At 35.5% G+C, this 23,303-nt stretch overlaps 1 protein-coding gene across 5 annotated transcripts in view; it reads right to left on the bottom strand.

Annotated features, from left to right (window-relative positions):
- Positions 1-23,303, bottom strand: part of AKT3 (AKT serine/threonine kinase 3) — a 404,883-nt gene that overhangs the window by 153,330 nt on the left and 228,250 nt on the right. For all 5 annotated transcript variants that reach the window (XR_008382960.1, XM_053604360.1, XM_053604362.1 and 2 more), the window contains exons 7-8: positions 20,676-20,741; positions 18,949-19,017 (exon numbers count right to left, since the gene is read on the bottom strand). Coding sequence is in view for 4 of the 5 variants with exons in the window: in XM_053604360.1 (XP_053460335.1) it covers positions 18,949-19,017; positions 20,676-20,741 (135 nt within the window). In the remaining variant the exon portion in view is untranslated. The remainder of the gene's footprint in view (positions 1-18,948; positions 19,018-20,675; positions 20,742-23,303) is intronic.

Genomic DNA, 23,303 nt, shown 5'->3' with positions numbered 1-23,303 from the left:
TATAATCCTAGCACTCTGTGAGGCTAAGGTGGGTAGATTGCCTGAGCTCATGGGTTTAAAACCAGCCTGAGCAAGAGCGAGACCCCTGTCTCTAAAAATAGGCAGGCATTGTGACAGGCACCTATAGTCCCAGCCTCTTGTAAGGCTACTAAGGCAAGAGAATCACTTGAGCCCAAGAATTTGAGGTGGCTGTGAGCTATGACGCACCAGCACTCTACTGAGGGTGACAATATAAGCATAGGTGGCACATTTCTAAAACTGATTGAAGCTATCTATGACAAACCCACAGCTAATATTTTACTGAATGGAGTAAAACTGAAAGCTTTTCCTCTTAGAACTGGAACCAGACAAGGTTGTCCTCTGTCACCTTTACTATTCAACATAGTGCTGGAAGTTCTAGCCAATACAATCAGGCAAGACAAGGAAATAAAGGGAATCCAAATGGGAGCAGAGGAGGTCAAACTCTCCCTCTTTGCTGACGACATGATCTTATACTTAGAGAACCCCAAACACTCAACCACAAGACTACTGGAAGTCATCAAAAAATACAGTAATGTCTCAGAATATACAATCAGCGTCCACAAATCAGCAGCCTTTGTATACACCAATAGCAGCCAAAATGGGAGGCTAATTAAGGACGTAATCCCCTTTACCATAGCTACAAAGAAAATGAAATATCTAGGAATATACCTAACAAAACAGGTGAAGGACATCTATCAAGAAACTTATGAAATCCTAAGAAAATAAAAAGGAGAGGATATTAACAAATGAAAGAACATACCATGCTTATGGCTGGGAAGAATCAACATTGTTAAAATGTCTAAACTTCCCAAAGCAATATACAGATTCAATGCCATCCCTATTAAAATACCAACATTGTACTTTCAAGATCTGGAAAAAATTCTTCATTTTGTATGGAGTCTGTCTCAAAAACAAACAAACAACAAAAAAAAAATAGGCAAAGAACCTGAACCAGACCTTTCTTTCAAAGAAAGTCACAAATGGCCAAGAAGTACATGAAAAGGTGCTCAAGATCACTTATCATCCGGGAAATGCAAATCAAAACCTCACTGAGATATCACTTCACATCTCATAGGACAGCTATCATCAAAACTGCAGAGATAACAAGTGTTGGTGAGGATGTGTAGAAAGGGGAAGCTCTGTGCACAGTGGTGGGGAATGTAAATTGGTATAGCCATTATGAGAAAAAGCAAGCAACATCCTCAAAAAATTAAAAACAGAACTACTGTATGATCCAACAATCCCGCTTCTGGGTACACATCTGAAGGAAATAAAATCAATTCTCTCAAAGGATAATATTGACAGATGAATGGATAAAGAAAATGTGGCGCACACACAAAGAAGAATATAATTCAGTGATAAGGAGATAATCCTATCATTTGGGACAACATGGATGAACCCTGAGGACAATACGTTAAGTAAAATAAATCAGACAGGTAAAGACAAATTCCGTATGATTCTATTTACATGTGGAATCTAAGAGTCAAACTCACAGAAACAGAGATAGTTTAGTGATAGATAGAAGAGTGATAAGTGGGAGTTGGGGAATGGGTAAAATGGGGAGGTATTGTTCAAAGGGTACAAATTTCCACTTACAAAACAAGTTCTGGTGATCTAATGTACATTATGATGACTACAGTTAAAAACTGTATCATGTATTTCAAATTTGCTAAGAAAGTAGGTCTTAAGAACTCTCATCACACACATGGATACCTGTGAGATGACAGATGTATTAACTATTTGAGGTGGCAATGATTCATTTCATAATACATATATAGGGTGTCCATAAACTTCATGTACAATTTAAAAGTTTAACAGGTGTATATCCAAAAGACCAAAAATCACGTTATAACAAAAATATTTGCATCAGATTGTTCACTGCAGCTCAATTCATAACAGCCAAGTCATGGAAAAAGCCCAAGTGCCCACTGACCCATGAATGGATTAATAAATTGTAGTATATGTATACCATGGAATATTATGCAGCCTTAAAAAAGATGGAGACTTTACCACTTTTATGTTTATATTGATGGAGCTGGAACATATCCTACTTAGTAAAGTATCTCAAGAATGGAGGAAAAAGTATCCAATGTACTCAGTACTATTATAAAACCAATTTACAATCACTCACACTTTCATGTGAAGAATAGATCACAACTATGGCCCAGAACAGGGGGAGGGACACAGGAGAGGGGAGATCAGATGAGGGGAGGGTGAACAGAGGGATCACACCTATGGTACATGTTGCAAGGGTACATGTCGGATCTATTAAGTATAGAGTATAAATCTCCTAACACAACAATTAAGTAAATGAGGTGAGGGATATATTAACCAATACAATGTAAGCATTCCAAATTGCATATGAAATCAGCACATTGTACTCCACAAATGCATTAATGTATACATAATCTACCTCTTTATGATTTAATAAAAAAAATAAATAGTTTAACATATAAATGCACACGAACTTTAGGGACATCTTGTATTTCTCAAATCATCACTGTACGTGCATATACCATAAAGTAATACAACATCATTTGTTAATTATACCTCAATAAAGTTGGAAAAAACATTAACCCCCCCAAAAAAAGATCTAATCAACAATTACTAAATATGAAAAGATACAAGAAAATATGACTCATAACCAAGAGAAAAATAAGTCACTAGAAACATACCCCAAAATGATAGCAATGATGGAATTATCAGACACTAACTTTAAAATAGTATGTGAACATAAAGGAGAGATAGGTTGGGTGCAGTGGCTTATACCTCTAATCCTAGCACTCGGGGAGTCCCAGATGGGCGGGTCACTTGAGCTCAGGAGTTCCATACCTGCCTGACCAAAACAGCAAGACACCTTCTCTACTAAAAAAGAAAAACTAACCAGGTGTTATAGCAGGTGCCTGTATTCCCAGCTATTTATGAAGCTGAGAAATGAGGATCACTTCAGCCCAGGAATTTGAGATTGCTGTGAGCTATGACGATGCCATGGCACTCAACCCCAGGGCAATAGAGTGAGACTCAAGTAAATAAATAAATAAATGAATAAATAAATAAATAAGGAAACAAGACTAACGGAATAAACAGTATCTGAAATAAAAATTCATTAGCTGGTATTAACAACAGCTTAGATACTGTAAGAGAAAAGACCAATGAACATAAAATCACAGCAAAAGAAACTATATACCTTATAACTGAAAAAAGGCTAACTGATCTACTGAACAGTATCAAAGAGCCAAACATACATGCAATGGAAATTATTGAAAGAAGAAAGAAATCTGAAAAATAATGCCTGAATTTCTCCAAACTTGGATTAAAAACAATAAATGCACAGATCTAAGTATGTAAATGAATCCTAACAAGATGAAAATTCACATACGTGCATGAAAGCTCAAAACAGAAAGGCAAAAAAAATAAGTCAGAGCACACTGAAATTATTAAAAAATCAGTGATAAAGAGAAGATCTTTACAACATTCTGAGAAAAAAAAAGAACCCATTACATACAGAAGAACAAATAGAAAAACTTCCCAAACTTCTGCTTGTAAGAAGACAAACAATATGTAAAAATTTTTACAAGAAAAAAATGGTATCATAAAATTCTGTATCCTGTGAAGATATTCATAAAAGAATGCAAGAGACTTTTGCTTTGACCATGATTACATAACACAGACTTGATTTACACTCTGTTCATCAACAACTAGAAAATCACATGAAAACTTCAGACCACAGTGGCTCCAGAATAAAGGGAAACAAATACGGGAATAGCTATGATTTCCCTGGATTGCCATCTGGAAAGACTGTCCAGGCTGTAACGCAGGTAGAGAAAACCAAAGAAGAGCCTACCAGGATCCTTAATTTAAGGACACTGAGTTCATAATTTGAGGACACGAACGTATCTGTAATTTATGAAACAGGTAACTGTACAGAGAAGAGAGTTCCAGAGATCTACAATGGACTGTCTGGAGTTACTGAGCATCATATGTATGTGAGGAAAATTCTAAAGCTAGGAAAAGAGCAACTGAAATGGAGCAATAAAGCAGTAAAACAATCACTAGGTCCACAAAGGTAAAAGTAACTCTTTGCCCTCCCTAGGCAAAAAGAAAAGCTCTCCTAAAAAAAATATGGCATCAGGCTGGTGCCCATAGCTCAGTGGTTAGGGTGCTGGCCACATGCTCCAGGGCTGGTGGGTTGGAACCCAGTCTGGGCCTGCTAAACAAAAAAAAAAAAAGAAAAGAAAAGGAAATACAGCATCCAATAAAGTCTTCAAAAATACTCCCTCAGTTGGGCGGCGCCTGTGGCTCAGTGAGTAGGGCGTCGGCCCCATATGCCGAGGGTGGCGGGTTCAAACCCAGCCCCGGCCAAACTGCAACCAAAAAATAGCCGGGCGTTGTGGCGGGCGCCTGTAGTCCCAGCTACTCAGGAGGCTGAGGCAAGAGAATCGCTTAAGCCCAGGAGTTGGAGGTTGCTGTGAGCCGTGTGACATCACGGCACTCTACCCGAGGGCGGTACAGTGAGACTCTGTCTCTACAAAAAAAAAAAAAAAATACTCCCTCAGCAGTGCAGCAATATTAGTGATAGAACAAAGGTTATTCCAGACTAGTCTAACTAAGCTTAAAAGCAATCCTTGATAGGATCACGCTGTTTATACATAAGAACAATGTCTACAAATATATGTTTTAATTCCCCAAATTCCAGCATTCAACAATGTAAAATTCAGTGTCTAGCATCCAATAAAAATTATCAGACATTAAAAAAAAGGAAAATATGACCTATAACTAGAAAGATAATCAATGAATAGAAACAGACAGAAAATGTCATGGATGATAGAATACCATGAAAAAATAGTTATTAAAAATATATAGGCTAACAGTTCAAAAGGTACAGGGAAGCATAACTGTTGGAAGACACAGTAAAAGTCCCAAATCAAACTCTAAGAGATGAAAAATATTCTGGATGAGTAATAGACACACACCATGTTAGACCCTAGATAAGAACATTCTGGTTAGCTTACAGACATGGAGAAAAATCTAAAATCTGAAATTAAAGACAGAGAAATGACAAAAAAATAATGAATAGGATTTTGATGGTAAACAGAGACGGCATTAATTTGTCATATACATACACACACACAGATATATATAAATGAGTGGATTCTCAAGACAGGACAAGAGAAATGAGAGAATAGAAAACAAAATACTTAAAGTATAATATCCAAAAATTTTCTGAACTGAATGAAAACTATATGCCTATAGATGTTAGGCTTAAAAAAAAAAAAGACAAGCAAATAAATGTTACAAAAACCAAACCCAGGCACATAATAACCAAACACCTGAGAGAGAGTGATAAAGAGAAAAGCTTAACAGCAACTACAGAAGGCACGGGACACAGGAAGCACCCAGGACCAAGACAAGAACGACAGCAGAGTCCTCGTCAGCAACTATGTGAGCCAGAGGGCAAGGGAGCTGCGGGTTCATAGAATGAAGTACCACTGGCAAATTAAAGTTTTATACACAGCTAAAATATCTTTCTAATCTCAGGGCAAAATAAAGCCTTTATTCAGAGATGTAGAAGGTTGATTCATCACCAGAGACGCCGGACTATAATTGTTCAAGGAAACACTTCAGGCGGAGGGGAAATGACACCAGATGGCAAACCAAATCTTTACATAAAGAAAAGATCGAAAATGGTAACTATGTGGGTGAAGTGAAATTGATTTTTCTCATGTTTTAAATCTCCCTAAAAGTTAATTGACTATTTAAATCTAAATAATGCAATATGGCATTTATAACATATATAAAAGTGAATGTATTGTAACTACAGCCCAAAGCTCAAAAGAGGAAATCAAAGTGTACAGGGGAAAGGATCTTAGGATACACGTGAAATGGTTTAATATAAATTGAACATAAAATGGGGAACGAGTTTGTAGTTAATAGCTATCCCACAATGAAATTTGTATTTCAAAAAAAACTTGCTAGTAAACTCTACCATCTCTTTTAAAAAAGAAAAACCAACAACTTTATCAAATATTTCCAGAAAATAGAAGAAAAGGGAATGAGGCCAGCATTACCTTAATACAGAGCCAAAGACATTACATTAAAAGGTAAGTACAGATCAGTATCCCTCATAATCATAGATGGAAAAGGATTAACAAAACTTTATCAAATCAAATCTAACAATATGTAAGGATGATAACATATCATGATTAAGAGAGGTTAATCTCAAGAATGAAAGACCAGTTTAACATTTGAAAGATCAGTCAATGCAATTTATCAAATAAATAAGTTATAAGGAAAAAACCACATAATCATTCTCAACTGAGGCAGAAAAAGTTTTAGAGAAAGTCCATGTCCACTGAGGGCAAATCTCTCAGCAATAGGAGAGAATTTCCTAAATTTGATAAAAAGCATACATGAAAAACTTAGTGCAAACATCACCTTAATAATGAAAGACTAAATCTTTTCCCTCTAAGACAGTGAACAAAACAGGGTTATTCACCACTTCTGTTTAACATTGTATTAAAGTTCCTAACCAGTGAAAGAGGCACAGACAAATATATAAATGCCATGTAGACCAGAATTACGTAAAACTCCTGCTATTCACAGAGAGCAAGACTTTCTACACAGACATTTCAAAAAATTTACAAAACAGGTTTCTAGAACAACCGAGCTTAGGAAGGTTTATTGAATACGAGGTCAGTAAACGAAAATCAATTATATTTTTACATGCTGGCAACAAATAATTTTTAATGAAAAATAAGAATATGTAAAGAAAAACAGAAAAGTTATATAAGACCCATATGCTGAAAACTACTAAGTGTTTCAATGGACATTAGAGAGGACTATAAGTAAACAGAAATACATATTATGTTTCTGGATTAGAAGATTCAATTTTATTAAGATGTCAGTTCTCTCCAAACTGATCTATAGACTCAATGCAATCACAAAGTTCCAGAAGGCATTTCTGGTAAAAATTAACAAGGTTAATACTAAATTTAGATAGAAATGCAAAAACAGAAGAGCCGAAACAATTCTGAAAAAAGAAAACTTTCTTCTTTATTTTAAAATATTTTAAAATATATTAGTAAAGTATTTACTAAATAACTTGACTATTCTCAAAACTCAAGTCAGTATAGCACTGGTATAAAGAGATACACAGATCTATGAAACAAACAGATAACGAAGAAATACACCTATACCTACATGACAAAGTAATTTTCAACAAAGGTACCCAGTGCCCACGTCTTTCATTAGGGCAAAGAATAGCCTTTTCAACAAAAGACACTGAAATAACCAGAAGCCCATACAGGGGAAAAAAAAAAATGAACCTTGACTCACAGCTTATACTCTGTAAAATTAACTTAAAATATGATCACATACCCAAATGTAGTAGGTACAACTGAAACGTTCTAGAAGAAAATACAGCCATGCCCTACTCAATAAGGGGAATACATTCTGAGAAATGTTATCATCAGGGAATTCCTCTTTGCTCCAACACCACCAAGTTTACTTACACAAATCTAGAAGGCATTGTTTCTAACCTATGAACCTATGCGGGGGTGTCCAACCATTTCTTGGGTTTTCTTTTTGGCTGCATAGTGGAAGAATAAGAGTCATCTTGGGCCACACGTTCAATACACAAACACTAAGGAAAGGTCTGTGCATAATTTTCACCACAGATAAGCAAAAAAATCCTCACAAAATCAGGATGCCACATGTAGCCACATTACTGTATCCAGTATGTTACTGTATTCAATACTATAAGCAATGTAACACAATAAGTGTTTGTATATCTAAACACAGAAGATGTACAGTAAAAACAATGATGTAACAGATAAAAAATGGTACCCCTGTATAGGGCATTAACCAGGAAAGGACCACGCCAGACTGCAGTTGTCATGGGTTACTCAAGGACCAAGTGGTAAGTGGATGGGAAGGCCTAGGACATTGCTGTACACCCACGTGGGTTTTATAACCACTGTAACTACACTAAATTTATAAAGAATATTTTCCCTCTTTAATACCAAATTAATATTAACATTTTAACTTTATAAATATTTGCATTTTTTAAACTTTTTCACTCTTTTATGATATAACACTTAGCTTAAATTAACACATTGTACAGCTGTATAAAAGTATTTACTAAATAAGGATATCCTTATCCTTATTCTAAAATATTCTTATTTTAGAAACCTTTGATTTTTAAAACATTTTTTTTTTTTTTGGTTTGAACCCGCCACCTCTGGCATATGGGACCAGCGCCCTACTCCTTGAGCCACAGGCGCTGCCCTAAAACTTTTTTTTTTTTACTTTTTATATTTTTTTGTTAAAAATGAAGACACAAACACCCATTAGCCGAGACCTACAGAGGGTCCTGATGCTCAACATCATGTCTTTCACCTTCATCTGGCCTCACTGGATAGTCTTCAAGGGCCACAGACAGAGTTGCTCGATGATAATAATGCCTTTTTCTGGAATGCCTCCTGAAAGACTCACCTGAGGCTGCTTCACAGTTAACTTTTTCTTTTCTTTTCTTTTTTTGAGACAGAACCTTAAGCTGTCACCCTGGGTAGAGTGCAGTGGCATCACAGCTCGCAGCAACCTCCAACTCCTGGGCTCTAACAATTCTCCTGTCTCCGCCTCCCAAGTAGCTGGGACCACAGGCGCCTGCCACAACACCTGGCTATTTTTTGGTTGCAGCCATCATTGCTGTTTGGCAGGCCCAGGCTGGATTTGAACCCGCCAGCTCAGGTGTTATGTGGCTGGCGCCTTAGCCACTTGAGCCACAGGCGCGGAGCCCACAGTTAACTTTTTCATATATATGTGAATAGAGGGAATACCTGCTAAAGTAACAATTTCGAATTACAGTATAGTAAATGCATAAACCAGTAACAGAGTCACTTATTATCATCAAGTATTACATATCATACACAAATGTTTGTGCTGGTTTTATACCACTGGTAGCACAGTAGGTTTCTTTAAATGAGCAATGCGTGGCTCTTAAATGTTACAAGGGCTACATCACTAGATGTAAATTTTTCAGCTCCATTATAATTTTACATGACAATGTCATATTATGTGGTTCATCACTGCCTAAAACGTTGCTATGTGGTGCATGACACCTAAGCAGGAAGAAGTATCTGCAACCTACACTAGAGATTTCTAAAGGTAAAATTTGGGTTGGGCATGGGGGCTCATGCCTGTAATCCTTGCACTCTGGGAGGCCAAAGTGGGTGGATCACTTGAGCTCAGGAGTTCAAGACCAGCTTGTATAAGAGTGAGACCCCGTCTCTACTAAAAATAGAAAAACTAGCTCGGTGTCATGGCAGGCACCTGTAGTCCCAGCTACTCAGGAAGCTGAGGATGAGTATGGCGTAAGCCCAGGAGTTTGAGGTTGCTACAAGCGATGATGCCCCAGAATTCTACTCAGGGTGATAGAGTGAGACTCTGTCTTGAAAAAATAAAAATAAAAAATTTGACATATACAATCGGCAAACTACTTGTAACCATATTCCTTAGTATTATCCAAAAGAAAAGAAAACTTGTACATGAACAGGCATATTAGCTTGATTCATATTAGACAATGACTAGAATTAATCCAAATGTACATCCCTAGAGACATTGATAGGTGGTAGTGGAGCCATGCCACGGAGAATGACTCAGTAATAAACTACTGACAAATGCAGCAATGTGGACAATTCCCAGAACATCATTCTGGGCAACAGTAGACACGAGAGAGTATGTACTGTGTGATTCCATTTCTATGACATTTTAGAACAGGTGACTCAAAGCCTTAATGTTGCCCAGGGTCTGCATCCTACCTGGACGCAGAAGGCGGGGCTAGAAGACTGGCCGCGAAGAGACATGGCAGAACTTCTTGGGGGAGTGTTCTATGTTTTTATTGTGATGGGGGCTACATGCATATACATGTATATTTGTCAAAAGTCACCTAATTGTATACTAAAAGATTTCATTTTATTATATGTAAATTATACCTAGTAAAGTTAATTAAAAAATGAAAATAATCTAATGTTCAACAATTTGGGAAGGATTTAATAAATTATAGTAGAGCTCTGTAATTAATTACTAAACAACTAGTCCATATTTTATAAAACTATTAAATGAAATGGAAAATACAGGGAGAGTATAAAAACCGGAAAATGTATTAACATGGCAATAGCAATTATTGCTAGATAGTAATATTTAGAGTGATTTCTATCTTCTGTTTTAAACCTGGAAAATTACTTGTAATTGCTTGTTTAACACCCTTTCCCCAGAACACTCTGGTCTCCTTTAACACAGAGACAATCTGTCCTCACTAAGTACGAGCACAGTAACTGGCTCACAGAAAATACTCGATACTTTTTCCCTCCAGTGCACTAAAGGTCCTGACTTCTGTGCTCTTAAAAATTATTGAGGTCTTCAAAGACTTTTATTGGGTAGTATCTATTAATATTTATTAAATATTAGGAGTTTTCAAATATTTATGATTGATTTCAAAATAATGATAAGGAATACATTACATTTTAACATAAGTAACATTTTTTGTTTTTTATTTTTATTTTTTTGTAGAGACAGAGTCTCACTTTATGGCCCTCGGTAGAGTTGCTGTGGCCTCACACAGCTCACAGCAACCTCCAACTCCTGGGCTTAGGCGATTCTCTTGCCTCAGCCTCCCGAGTAGCTGGGACTACAGGCGCCCGCCACAACTCCCGGCTATTTTTTGGTTGCAGTTTGGCCGGGGCCGGGTTTGAACCCACCACCCTCGGTATATGGGGCCGGCGCCTTACCGACTCAGCCGCAGGTGCCGCCCCATAAGTAACATTTTAATGTAAGAAAAATACCATACTTTCCAAAATAAAAAAAATCAGTAGAAGCAGTGGCCTTGTTTTGTATCTCTGCTGACTCCTTTAAAATCTGGCTTAATAGAAGACTGAATTAAAAAAATAATAATAATACAATATATCAATGCAGCAAAACAAACTTTTTCAACTGACATTAGCTTTTGGTTTTTTGATGTTCTTTGCAATGCATGTTTGTTTACTTGTATAATTGGAAAAAATATTCTAAGCTTTAAATAAATGTACCGCTGATTAATGTACTGAGTTAGGCGTATGATAAACTTAATACTCTGTTTCTTGGCAAAGGCACAGAAAAAAGAGAAAGACTATGAAAGTATTCAATATCTCTGCATCCTTAGCACTAAGCCCACTATATGGCATATATCATATGCTTAATAAGTAAGTATTCCAAAGAATTATTTCTAAGGAAAATCAGGCTTCAAGTTTTGAAGGTATTTTTATTATAAGTATAAAAAATATACAATAACTGAATAACTTTGCTTTTGTTCAAAAAGAAAACTAAGTTATTTGCCTCTCAAGCAGGGTTCATAACTCCAGAAATTTAAGTTCCCTTTAGGCAAAGACTATGTATTTATTTTTTTCTGTGTTGTGCTTAACCATGCTTTAGGAATATGGTAATGTAAGCATATTATATACTAAATATACAGGTCTGTTGTATCACAAACCTAAAATGCTTATTTTTGAAATAAGTGCTGCATTTTTTTTTTTCTTTTTCTTTTTTTTTTTTTTTGGTTTTTGGCCGGGGCTGGGTTTGAACCCGCCACCTCCGGCATATGGGACCAGCGCCCTACCCCTTGAGCCACAGGCGCTGCCCATAAGTGCTGCATTTTAAAAAACAGTTACATCTTTAATGCAACGAACTGTCACCTAAAATAAACATCAGGACTTAAAAATGTTCAGAGAATAAACACTGCAATCATTTTTTTTTCTTTTTTTTTTTTTTTTAACACTGCGATCATTTTAAATAAACTATCTTTTTCTTGCAAATAAGACCTATATAACTTTAGTCATTCTTCTGTAAATGTAAAAGACTGACTATCTGGAGAGTAACAAAATATGCTTAATATGAGTCTATTGATGGAGCTTAGAACCTCCATAACCCAAGACAATGAACTAATTAAGCAATAAGTCAAGGAAACCGAAAACAAAAGAATTATATAACAGATCAATAAATCCAAAAGTTGTTTTTTTGAAAAGATCAATAAAATAGATAAACCTTTGGCCAACCTAACCAGGAAAAAAAAAAGAGTAAAATCTCTAATTTCATCAAACAGAAATGAATGATGAAACGATGAAATAAAAACAGACCCCTCAGAAAATCAGAAAATCCTTAACGAATACTACAAGAAACTCTACTATCAGAAATATGAAAATCTGAAAGAAATCGACCAATACCTGGAAGTACACCACCTACCAAGACTTACCCAGAATAAAGTGGAAATGTTGAACAGGCCTATATCAAGTTCTGAAATAGAATCAACTATACAAAATCTCCCTAAAAAGAAAAGCCCAGGACGAGATGGCTTTACATCAGAATTCTACCAAACCTTTAAACAAGAACTAGTACCTATATTACTAAACCTCTTCCAAAATATAGAAATAGAAGGACTATTACCCAACACATTCTACAAAGTAAACATCACCTTGATCTCTAAACCAGGGAAAGACCCAACAAGAAAAGAAAATTATAGACCAATATCACTAATGAATATTGATGCTAAAATACTCAATAAGATCCTAACAGAATCCAACAGCACATCAAAAAAATTATACACCATGACCAAGTGGGATTTATCCCAGGGTCTCAAGGCTGGTTCAATATACATAAATCTATAAATGTAATTCAGCACATAAACAAATTAAAAAATAAGGACCATATGATTCTTTCAATTGTTGAAGAAAAAGCTTTTGATAATATCCAGCATCCCTTCATGATCAGAGCACTTAAGAAAATTGGTATAGAGGGGACATTTCTTAAATTAATAGAGGCCATCTACAGCAAACCCACAGCCAATATCATATTGAATGGAGTTAAATTGAAATCATTTCCACTTAGATCAGGAACCAGGCAAGGTTGCCCATTGTCTCCATTGCTCTTTAACATTGTAATGAAAGTTTTAGCCATTGCGATTAGGGAAGAAAAGGCGATCAAGGGTATCCACATAGGGTCAGAAGAGATCAAACTTTCATTCTTCACAGATGATATGATCATATATCAGAAACACTAGGGATTCTACTACAAAACTTTTAGAAGTGATCAAGGAATAGAGCAATGTCTCAGGCTACAAAATCAACACCCATAAATCTGTAGCCTTTATATATACCAACAATAGCCAAGCCAAAGAAAACAGTCAAGGACTCTACTCCTTTCACAGTAGTGCCAAAGAAGATGAAATATTTGGGAGTATATCTAACAAAGTACGTGAAAGATCTCTATTAAGAGAACTGTGAAACTTTAAGAAAAGAAATAGCTGAAGATGTTAACAAAATGGAAAAACATATCACGCTCATGGCTGGGAAGAATCAACATTGTTAAAATGTCAATACTACCCAAAGCAATATATAATTTTAATGCAATTCCTATTAAAGCTCCATTGTCATATTTGAAAGATCTTGAAAAAGTAATACTTCATTTTATATGGAATCACAAAAAAACCTCGAATAGCCAAAACATTACTCAGCAATAAAAACAAAGAAGGAGGAATCACATTACCAGACCTGAGACTATACTATAAATCAATAGTGATCAAAACAGCATGTTACTGGCACAAAAACAGAGAGATAGATGTCTGGAACAGAATAGAGAACCAAGAGATGAATCCAGCTACTTACCGTTATTTGATCTTTGACAAGCCAACTAAAAACATTCAGTGGGGAAAAGATTCCCTATTTAACAAATGGTGCTGGGTGAACTGGCTGGCAACGTGTAGAAGATTGAAACTGAACCCACACCTTTCACCATTAACTAAGATAGACTCTCATTGGATTAAAGATTTAAACTTAAGACATGAAACTATAAAAATACTTGAAGAAAGTTCAGGGAAAACTCATGAAGGAATCGGCCTGGGTGAATATTTTATCAGGAGGACTCCCCAGGCAATTGAAGCAGTATCAAAAATACACTACTGGGACCTGATCAAACTAAAAAGCTTCTGCACAGCCAAGAACACAGTAAGTAAAGCAAGCAGACAGCCCTCAGAATGGGAGAAAATAGTTGCAGGTTATACCTCCAATAAAGGTCTAATAACCAGAATCCACAGAGAACTCAAACGTATAAGCAAGAAAAGAACACGTGAACCCATCTCAGGGTGGGCAAGGGACTTGAAGAGAAACTTCTCTAAAGAAGACAGATGCACGATCTACAGACACATGAAAAAAAACTCATCATCCTTAATCATCAGAGAAATACAAATCAAAACTAGTCTGAGATACCACCTAACCCCAGTAAGAGTAGCCTTCATAACAAAATCCCCAAACCAGAGATGTTGGCGTGGATGTAGTGAAAAGGGCACACTTCTACACTGCTGGTGAGAATGCACACTAATACGTTCCTTCTGGAAGGATGTTTGGAGAATACTTAAGAGACCTAAAAATAGACCTGCCATTCGATCCTGTAATTCCTTTACTAGGTATATACCCAGAAGACCAAAAATCACAATATAACAAAGACATCTGTACCAGAATGTTTATTGTGGCCCAATTCATAATTGTTAAATCATGGAAGAAGCCCAAGTGCCCATCGACCCACGAATGGACTAGCAAATTGTGGTACATGTATACCATGGAATATTATGCGGCCTTAAAGAAAGATAGAGACTTTACCTCTTTCATGTTTACATGGATGGAGCTGGAACATATTCTTCCTAGCAAAGTATCTCAGTAATGGAAGAAAAAGTATCCAATGTACTCAGCCCTACTATGAAGCTAAATTATAGCTTTCACATGAAGGCTATAACCCAACTATAGCACAAGACTATGAGGAAAGGGCCAAGGAAGGGGAAGGGAGGGCCAAGGAAGGGAAAGGGAGGGATGCACCTATGGTGCATCTCAGAATGGGTACAGGCGAAACTTACTAAAGGCAGAATACAAATGCCTACATACAATAACTAAGAAAATGCCATGAAGGCTACATTGAACAGTTTGATGAGAATATTTCAGATTGTATATGAAACCAGCACATTGTACCCCTCGATTGCACTAATGTACACAGCTATGATTTAACAATAAGAAAATGGTTAAAACAATAAAAAAAAAAATTAAATGTCACCACAAGGACACACACACTGATCATAGATTTCTGCCCCAGCAACGATAAATCAAAAATTTGAAATTACCCAATATTATGTCCCAAGAAATAAGTGACTATTTTAAAGTACATTTGATAATCTAAAAGAAATGGGAATATTAAATATATAAAAACTCCATTTTTACTAAAATCACTAAATATAAGTAATTAATTTTTCACTTTGCTTTTTCTCTGATTCTACCTGTATGTACATATATGGCAATGCTATAAATTACCTATACATTTTAAAATTATATATCACATACAGAATCGGTCTACCTACTTGAAAACATTATATTTAGTCCTTATCTATTAAAACCAATTCCAAAACAAAAATTCTCTTAAAAAAAGAAAACATGACAAACAAGAAAAATAAAGTAGGAGTATTAATGCTTAAGAAAAACCATCTGGCCTATCTGAAAATCTGCTTTTGCGTGTAAATTTTTTTTAACAATCATCAACTAATCTCCTAAGTACTCCAGGTGTAGAATAAAAGTGCAGGTGCCAGCTAGCTCCTATCTAGGAAGCTTTTCTTCATTCTATCACGCAGAAATCTCCTTTCTTCCCTCCAAGTTCCACCCCCTTCAAATGCCTTCTGACATACGTAATAATTATCACTTTACACTTGGTATAATCTTTGTATCTTATCTCCCACATTAGACCATATAAACTCTTTGAAGGTAAGATCTCTGTTTAATTCAGGTCAGTATGCCTCACAATATCACTTTGCACAAAGACTAAGTATGTACTTTATTTTACAAAAATGAAGACAGCATGCATTCTCCCTGAATTCATATTTTTAGCCTTTTTCCCCCCAAATAAACTATTTACTACAATTTCTATTTTTCTTTCTACTTCTCAGTAGTTCCTGTTTTACCACCTTTTTTCCCTTTGATAATCTCACTCTGTTACCCAGCCTAGATTGCAGCGGCATCACTACAGCTCGCTGCACCCTCCAACTTCTGCCTTAGTCTTTCCAGTCACTGGGGCTTCAGGCACACAGGACCATGTTTGGCTACTTTTTTCTATTTTCTGTAGGAATAGCGTCTTGCTCTTTGCTTAGGATGGTCTCAAACTCCTGTCCTCAAGTAACCCTCCTACCTCAGGCTCCCAAAATTGAGGATGCCACACATAAACCACTGTGCCCAACCTATTTTACTACTTTTATTAACATCTCTCATCCCTGCTCCCTAAGTGAATTTGTTCGTCCATTTATTTACTCATTCAAATAATCCAGTAAGTTCTGCCAAGTACCCCCTATGTGCCAGGCAGTGTGTAAAGTGCTAGAGCTATATTAGTAAACAAGACTCTTAAGAAGTTAGAAGTTTTGTGGGAAAGACAGAAAAATAAATAGGTAATTATAAAATAATGTGATGTGTGTTACAATAGGTGTGGATATGAGATACTGTATAAAAAAATAACAGACGAGAGTTTTCTCTGAGTTTTGGTCTGCAAATTATCATTTTACCTCTATTACTGTCCCCCTGGTCACCTATCTAACCATCTATCTGTCAATGGTACATGCTTCATACTCTATGTGTACCCTGTTTTTTAAATTTCACTTCTGTATCAATCCATACCGGGCTACCTCAGTCTTTTAATGGATATAGATTCCACTGCATGGATGTAATACAATCCCTTTAAGTAGACTTTTTACTGAATGCTCATTTAAGGCACTACAGTGCTGCAATCCACACATACATCATTCTGTGGTATATTTGTGTATCTACAGGATAAGTTGTCAGAAATGAAATTACTGAGTGCCAGAATATGTGCATTATAAGTTTTGATAGATACTGATACAGAGGTTCTACCCCCGTAATTTTAATTACAAGCTTTAAGGAAATGACTCCTAAAACTGCTCCTGTATGGATTATCCAAATAACACAAAAGTTACAACACTTACTCTCTGTGATATTTTCACACACTTATTTCCTTAGAACCTTGGGGGAAAAAAATCCTCAAAATCAAGTTTATAATCTTACCTTCAACATGTTCTTTCCAACTTCAGTGTTATCTGTTAAGTCTCTCTAATTCTAACCAAAAATCAAAGTTTTTTGTTTCTACTGACATCCAATTAATTGGTCATTATAATGTACCAAGCTTTCAGTTTCACAACATCCATCTTCTTCATGGTTTCTTAGACATTTGACTACAAGAGTCGAGTTCTACATGCCTACATTGTTACTATTTAACTACAAATTCTTCTGGCCCTGTGTTCATCTGCCAGTGATTCTGGTTACATCATCCTCTCTATATCTTTATTTGTTTGTTTGCAGTTTTTGGCTGGGCTTGGGTTTGAACCCACCACCTCCGGTATACGGGGCTGACCACCAACTCCTTTGAGCCACAGGCGCCACCCAATCCTCTCTATATTTTAAGAAGATATTTCAAGCAGAGAAATATTATTAACCGATTCTAAATACCGTGTCATCCATAAAGCATTGTCCTTCTATAAATTTATTAGCACCTAGGTCTTTCATTACTCATTCTAATTTATAATACACTTGTAAAAGAAATAATATACTCCTTCATAGCAAGGATAACACAGCCTAGGCATTGAAATGTGTTCACTAAATAAATGGGTAAAGTATGGCAATCACCTAATTTTTACAAGGGAGATAACTTTAAAGAAAAAAATAATTCTATAGCAGGTATTTATTTATTTTGGAAAATAATATTTTAGTCTATGAGATGTAAGCCCCTATTTAATAAATTCATTTCAGAAAGCCCACAATGTCAAATATGTTGTCTAGTTCACTATTCTAGCAAATTTCACTTTTCTCTCAAACTAATTTTAAATAAAAATGAGGAAAGGGAAGGGTAAGGAATAAAGAAATAAGTGAAATCTACTCCTAAAATGATTTATTTCAAAACTACCTATGGACTATTGTTCAATTGAATTTAAAATGGGTAAAATAACTTTTCACAAGTGTCAAAGAAAGCCTACTTAAGAACTTTGTAAAACATAGTAAATATATTTGTGGTTTTCAAAATTTAAAAATATGACTTCAAAAATCATACTTGTAGGCTCACCACTTGTAGCACAGTGGTCATGGCGCCAGCTACATACATGGAGACTGGTGGGTTCAAACCTGGCCCGGGCCAGCTAAACAACAATGACAACTGCAACAAAATAAAAAAATAGCCAGGGGTGGCACCTGTGGCTCAAGGAGTGGAGTGACGGCCCCATATACAGGGGGTGGCAGGTTCAAGCCCGCCCTGACTAAAACTGCAAAAAAAAAAGTCAGGTGTTGTGCCGAGTGCCTGTGGTCTCAGCTACTTGGGAGGCTGAGGCAAGTAAATCACTTAAGCCCAGGAGTTTGAGATTGCTGTGAGCTGTGACACCACAGCACTCTATCAAGGGCAACATAGTGAGACTCAAAAAAAAAAAAAAAATCATACTTGTAGTAAAACTTTTTACATTTAAACATACAAGAAAAAGGAGAATATGAGTATGCTTTTCCATATTTAGAATTACATAAAAATAATCATTAGATATCATTAGAAATTATTCTGTTCCCATCTACTCAAGAGTAGAAAGAACTACACAAAGCCCTATCAAGAAATGGAGAACTGCTATATCATAACTTGTTATTTTTGTTTGTTTGTTTTTGTTGCAGTTTGGCTGGGGCTGGGTTTGAACCCACCACCCTCGGTATATGGGGCCAGCGCCCTACTCACTGAGCCACAGGCGCCACCTCATAACTTGTATTTTTAAGTAATGTTTTTAAAATAATGAAAGCACTACCATCCAAATGCTTGCTGTACTTCTTGACTCACCTCTCCACCATTAACATATTCCATCACAAAACACAAACGGTCTTTTGTCTGGAAGGAATACTTCAAGGACTTGAAATGAAAAAGAAAAAATGTTATATTATAATCCTACATTCTTATCATTATAATGGTACCAAAAATAGAACATTTAGAAATAGTAAGCATGACTGATGAAATGAACTTTTATTGTTCCTTAAGAGTCTATTTACTCAAGAGTGCTTAACTAAGAGTTTATGAGAAACATAAATTTTCTTTAGCTCAGCAACAGGTATTTTTATAATAAAAATTAAAATGAATGTTTTAAGTAAAAGTAAACATAGTAATTCTGATAAGTACTTCTCAATCTTTTGTTCCATCTATTTGAAACTGTGTTGGTCTTCAAAGTTCTAATCTATGCAACCTTAAAGTATAGTCTAGAACTTATTCTACCTGAAGTTCCCTAGGAATACAGTTACAGTTATTTATGTTTCTTTCTTTCTTTTTTTTTTGTGACAGAGCCTCAAGCTGTTGCCCCCAGTAGAGTGCGATGGCATCACAGATCACAGCAACCTCCAATTCCTGGGCTTAAGTGATTCTCTTGCCTCAGCTGCCCAAGTAGCTGGGACTACAGGCGCCCGCCACAACACCCGGTAACTTTTTTTTTTTTTTATGGTTGTAGTTGTCATTGTTGTTTGGCAGGCCCAGGCTGGGTTCAAACCCTCCAGCTCTGGACTATGTGGCTGGCACCTTAGCGTCTTCAACTATAGGCGCCGAGCCTATTTAGGTTTCTAATATAATTTCAGTATCAATGTTTGCATTCTGGGTGCCTAGTATGACCCAACCCAACCAAGTAGGTTCATGTAATTTTATAGGTTATAGAAAGATAACAAAACGCTATCTTTTTGCTAGATAATAAACACCAAAAAGTAACAAAGTAAGTTTAAGTATCTAGTGATAACTCTGAAAATGTCTACTTTATATAATCCTAACACTTTAAAGTATTCCACTTTTGAAAGTCTATTATTTTTAATATCCATATACATTACTGGAACCAGAAACATAAAGAAACTTTACGAATTATCACTCTATTACATGTAATATAAAAATAGGACTAACTCAGTTTGTTTCAAGACAATTAATTATATATACGTATATAAATCATAGTGTACAATTTATATAGTGAAAGAAACACATCATGACTTATCCTATCACCAATATATTCAGTATTCCTCAATTTAATATAGTGCTCTATCTCTTAAAGAAGTCTCATTTCTATAATGAGTCTCATAAAATATATATGTTATAATAAAAATTTCTTCCTTTTGTATTTGAACAAAAGCTGCCTGATCATTTAGATATTTATCATAAGCCAATAACAAAAGAAACATAACATCTTTACCATTAATATTAAGAAACTTTTAAAAATTCTAGCATTTTCTCAATAGTTTCCTTAATATGCCACAGGTAATCTATTAGTTCTGTGGTTTATTTTTATTTTTTTTTAATGGCAATGAGATTCATGGAAGTACAAAAAGTCTCAAAAAGGTAACAGAATATATAATGGAAGGGATTATAAATATACACATACTGTAAAAATCCAAATATTTCAATAATATCAAAGAAATTTGACTTATGATCTTTCCACAAAGAGAATGGCATATGTAAATAAATGTTATTTTTCACAGTTTAGTTTCTATAACAAAATTCCCTTAATTTTAAAATGTTATACTATTCATCCGCTAGTCACTTACTGTCAGAAAGGGATGTCTAGTGTTCTTTAATACTCTGCTTTCAGTTAGAGTGTGTGCCACTTCATCCTATAAAAGGAAAAAAAACCTTTAATACATTAGCAGATGTTAAATCCACAGACAGAAAAGGATTTAAAAAACACAGTGGCAGGCTTCCTTTATTGTTCAGCTTCCCTTCACCAAAACCAAAGAAATCAAATTACTGATTTAATTCACATGGCTATAAGGTTTAAAGTCATATAAATTCGATCATACTTAATCAAAGTATATCAGTAATGATACAAAAATCAAGCAAAGAATTATCAGAGTCACAGGAAATTAAATAATAAGCTTCTTCCCTCTAAGGGAATACCTTACCAGCTAATATTTCAGCATGAAGTAATTAATATTTCCATGTTTGCAATAAATTTTATTTAGGGGATATAAAGAATATAAATTCCTAATAAAGATCACAGAATCTATAAGTCTCCTACTTTAAAAAATGAGCTATTGGCCAGGTGCAGTGGCTCACTCTAGGAGGCCAAGGCCGCTGGACTGCCTGACAAATTCAAGATCAGCCTGAGCCAGAGTGAGACCTGGTCTCTAAATATAGCCGGGAGTTGTGGTGGGCACCTATAGTCCCAGCTATTTGGGAGGCTGAGTCAAGAAAATCAATTGAGCCTAAGAGTTTAAGGTTGCTGTGAGCTATGATGCCACTGCTCTCTATCAAGGGCAACAAAGTGAGACTCTTGTCTCAAAAAAAAAAAAAAAAAAAAAAGTCATTAAAGAAAACATATGTAGTATTTATTTATCAAGAATACATTTTTAAAATCAAAAGTAATAGAGTATAAAAATACATCTTTTGCTTATGTATTTTTAAGGTGTTTCTTTAGTTTAAAATCATTATTTAGAGAAAGGGTCTTTCTCTGTTACCCAGGCTAGCCTTGAACTCCCGAGCTCAAGCAATCCTCCTGCCCCAGCCTCCTGAGTAGCTAGGAGTATAGATTTAATGTGCTTCTTTAAAAAAAGGTCATGACTCTCAGACTCTTGGTGGTAATTTTAAAATGTGGCTGTATTTCAAACCAAAAGCAAAGAATATATCTGTCCAATTTTGTATATAAATCCTATTTTGATATTAAAAGCAAACGAAAAATTTTTTTCTTCAATATATAAAGACCTGGAAAAAAATGTTTCATATTTCAAAAGCAACACCACACCATCTTGAAGAAAGGAAAGGAAACTACTAAAACTAGCATAGCATTTCTGTTTTTGATTCCAGCAAGAGTCTAAACAAAGCTCTTACTGAATCAGTTTCTTAACAGTGTCAGCAAATCAAAATTAGATCATAAGACAAAAAGACGTGAAGAGCAAAACATTGCAATATGTTCATCATTTTATAAAATCATTTGACCTCAGTTAGACCTGGAAGATAAATGAGAAACAGACTTATCAAAGAAGTTAACATCCTCAAACTATTCCAAGAGGATCAGACCAATTATGTTTAAACAGAAAGTAAACTGTAATTTACAACACAGTGTGTAAAACCAGGGAAACAAAACACAGCCTGAGATCACTACAGTGCAGACCATCTGCAGTGCGCAGTTTGAAAGCCACTACTATATCACATTATAGCTCCTAAATAAGTAGAATAATAGCACATATTCTAATATGAATTAAATAAGAAACAGAAACGATACCAGAACTTACTAATTTCTATACACACAGTACAATGGTTAACATATAGCAGATACTCAATAAACGTCTATTGATCTGAACTGTTTATCATGGAAATTAATTTTAAGATATCAGGTGGGAAGGTTCATTCATCCATTCATTCCTTTAACACACAGGCAACAAATGTTTGGGGTACTGTTCAACACATTAGGAACAGGGCACTGAACAAAACAGAAAAACTCCTTGCTCTCAGGGAGCTTTCATTCGTTAGTCAGATGACAACTGGTGTTACTGGAAGAAAAAGCGAAGAAGGGGACACGGCAGTTCGTGTTCACTGTACATGACTGCGAAATACATTATTAAGCACTGAACTTGTGATACTCCATGATATTCAGAACCAAACCCACACATTAAACTGTAAAATCACTGAGGCACACCTACTAAATGTAAGAACATGCATGTATAAAGTGGTTTAATAAGAAAGGATAAGATTCTTTTGCTCATGGAATTCACAGGCTAAATACCCAACATAAATAATTACTAATTCTGACAAGCGGTGTTAAGGAAAAAATAGAGGTCATGAACTTTTGTAAATGACGTTATAAAGGAAAAGCCATACTGCTGGAAGAGTCTGAATTTCCTAATGTGATGGTGTGGGAGATAGAGAAAGTGATGGGTAACACAATTTGATTTATGTTTTGAAATGTCTACTCACATTCTTCTTTGAAAGACAGAAAAAATTAGGAGATTACAGTACTCCAGGAGAGAAAGGAAGATGGCTTTGACTGCAATGGGGGCAGCAGGAACAGGAAAAGGAGGACAGTTCAGGGATATAAAATTAACAGTAATTAAATACAGCAATGTCTCAGGCTACAAAATCAACACCCATAAATCTGCAGCCTTTATATATACCAACAATAACCAAGCCGAAAAAACAGTCAAGGACTCTATTCTTTTCACAGTAGTGCCAAAGAAGAT

The sequence above is a fragment of the Nycticebus coucang genome, chromosome 10 (genome assembly GCF_027406575.1).
Source record: "Nycticebus coucang isolate mNycCou1 chromosome 10, mNycCou1.pri, whole genome shotgun sequence".
NCBI classification, from domain to species: Eukaryota; Metazoa; Chordata; class Mammalia; order Primates; family Lorisidae; genus Nycticebus; species Nycticebus coucang.
The sequence above is the reverse complement of the archived record's forward strand: the minus strand, read 5'-3'. Positions and strand labels throughout refer to the sequence as shown.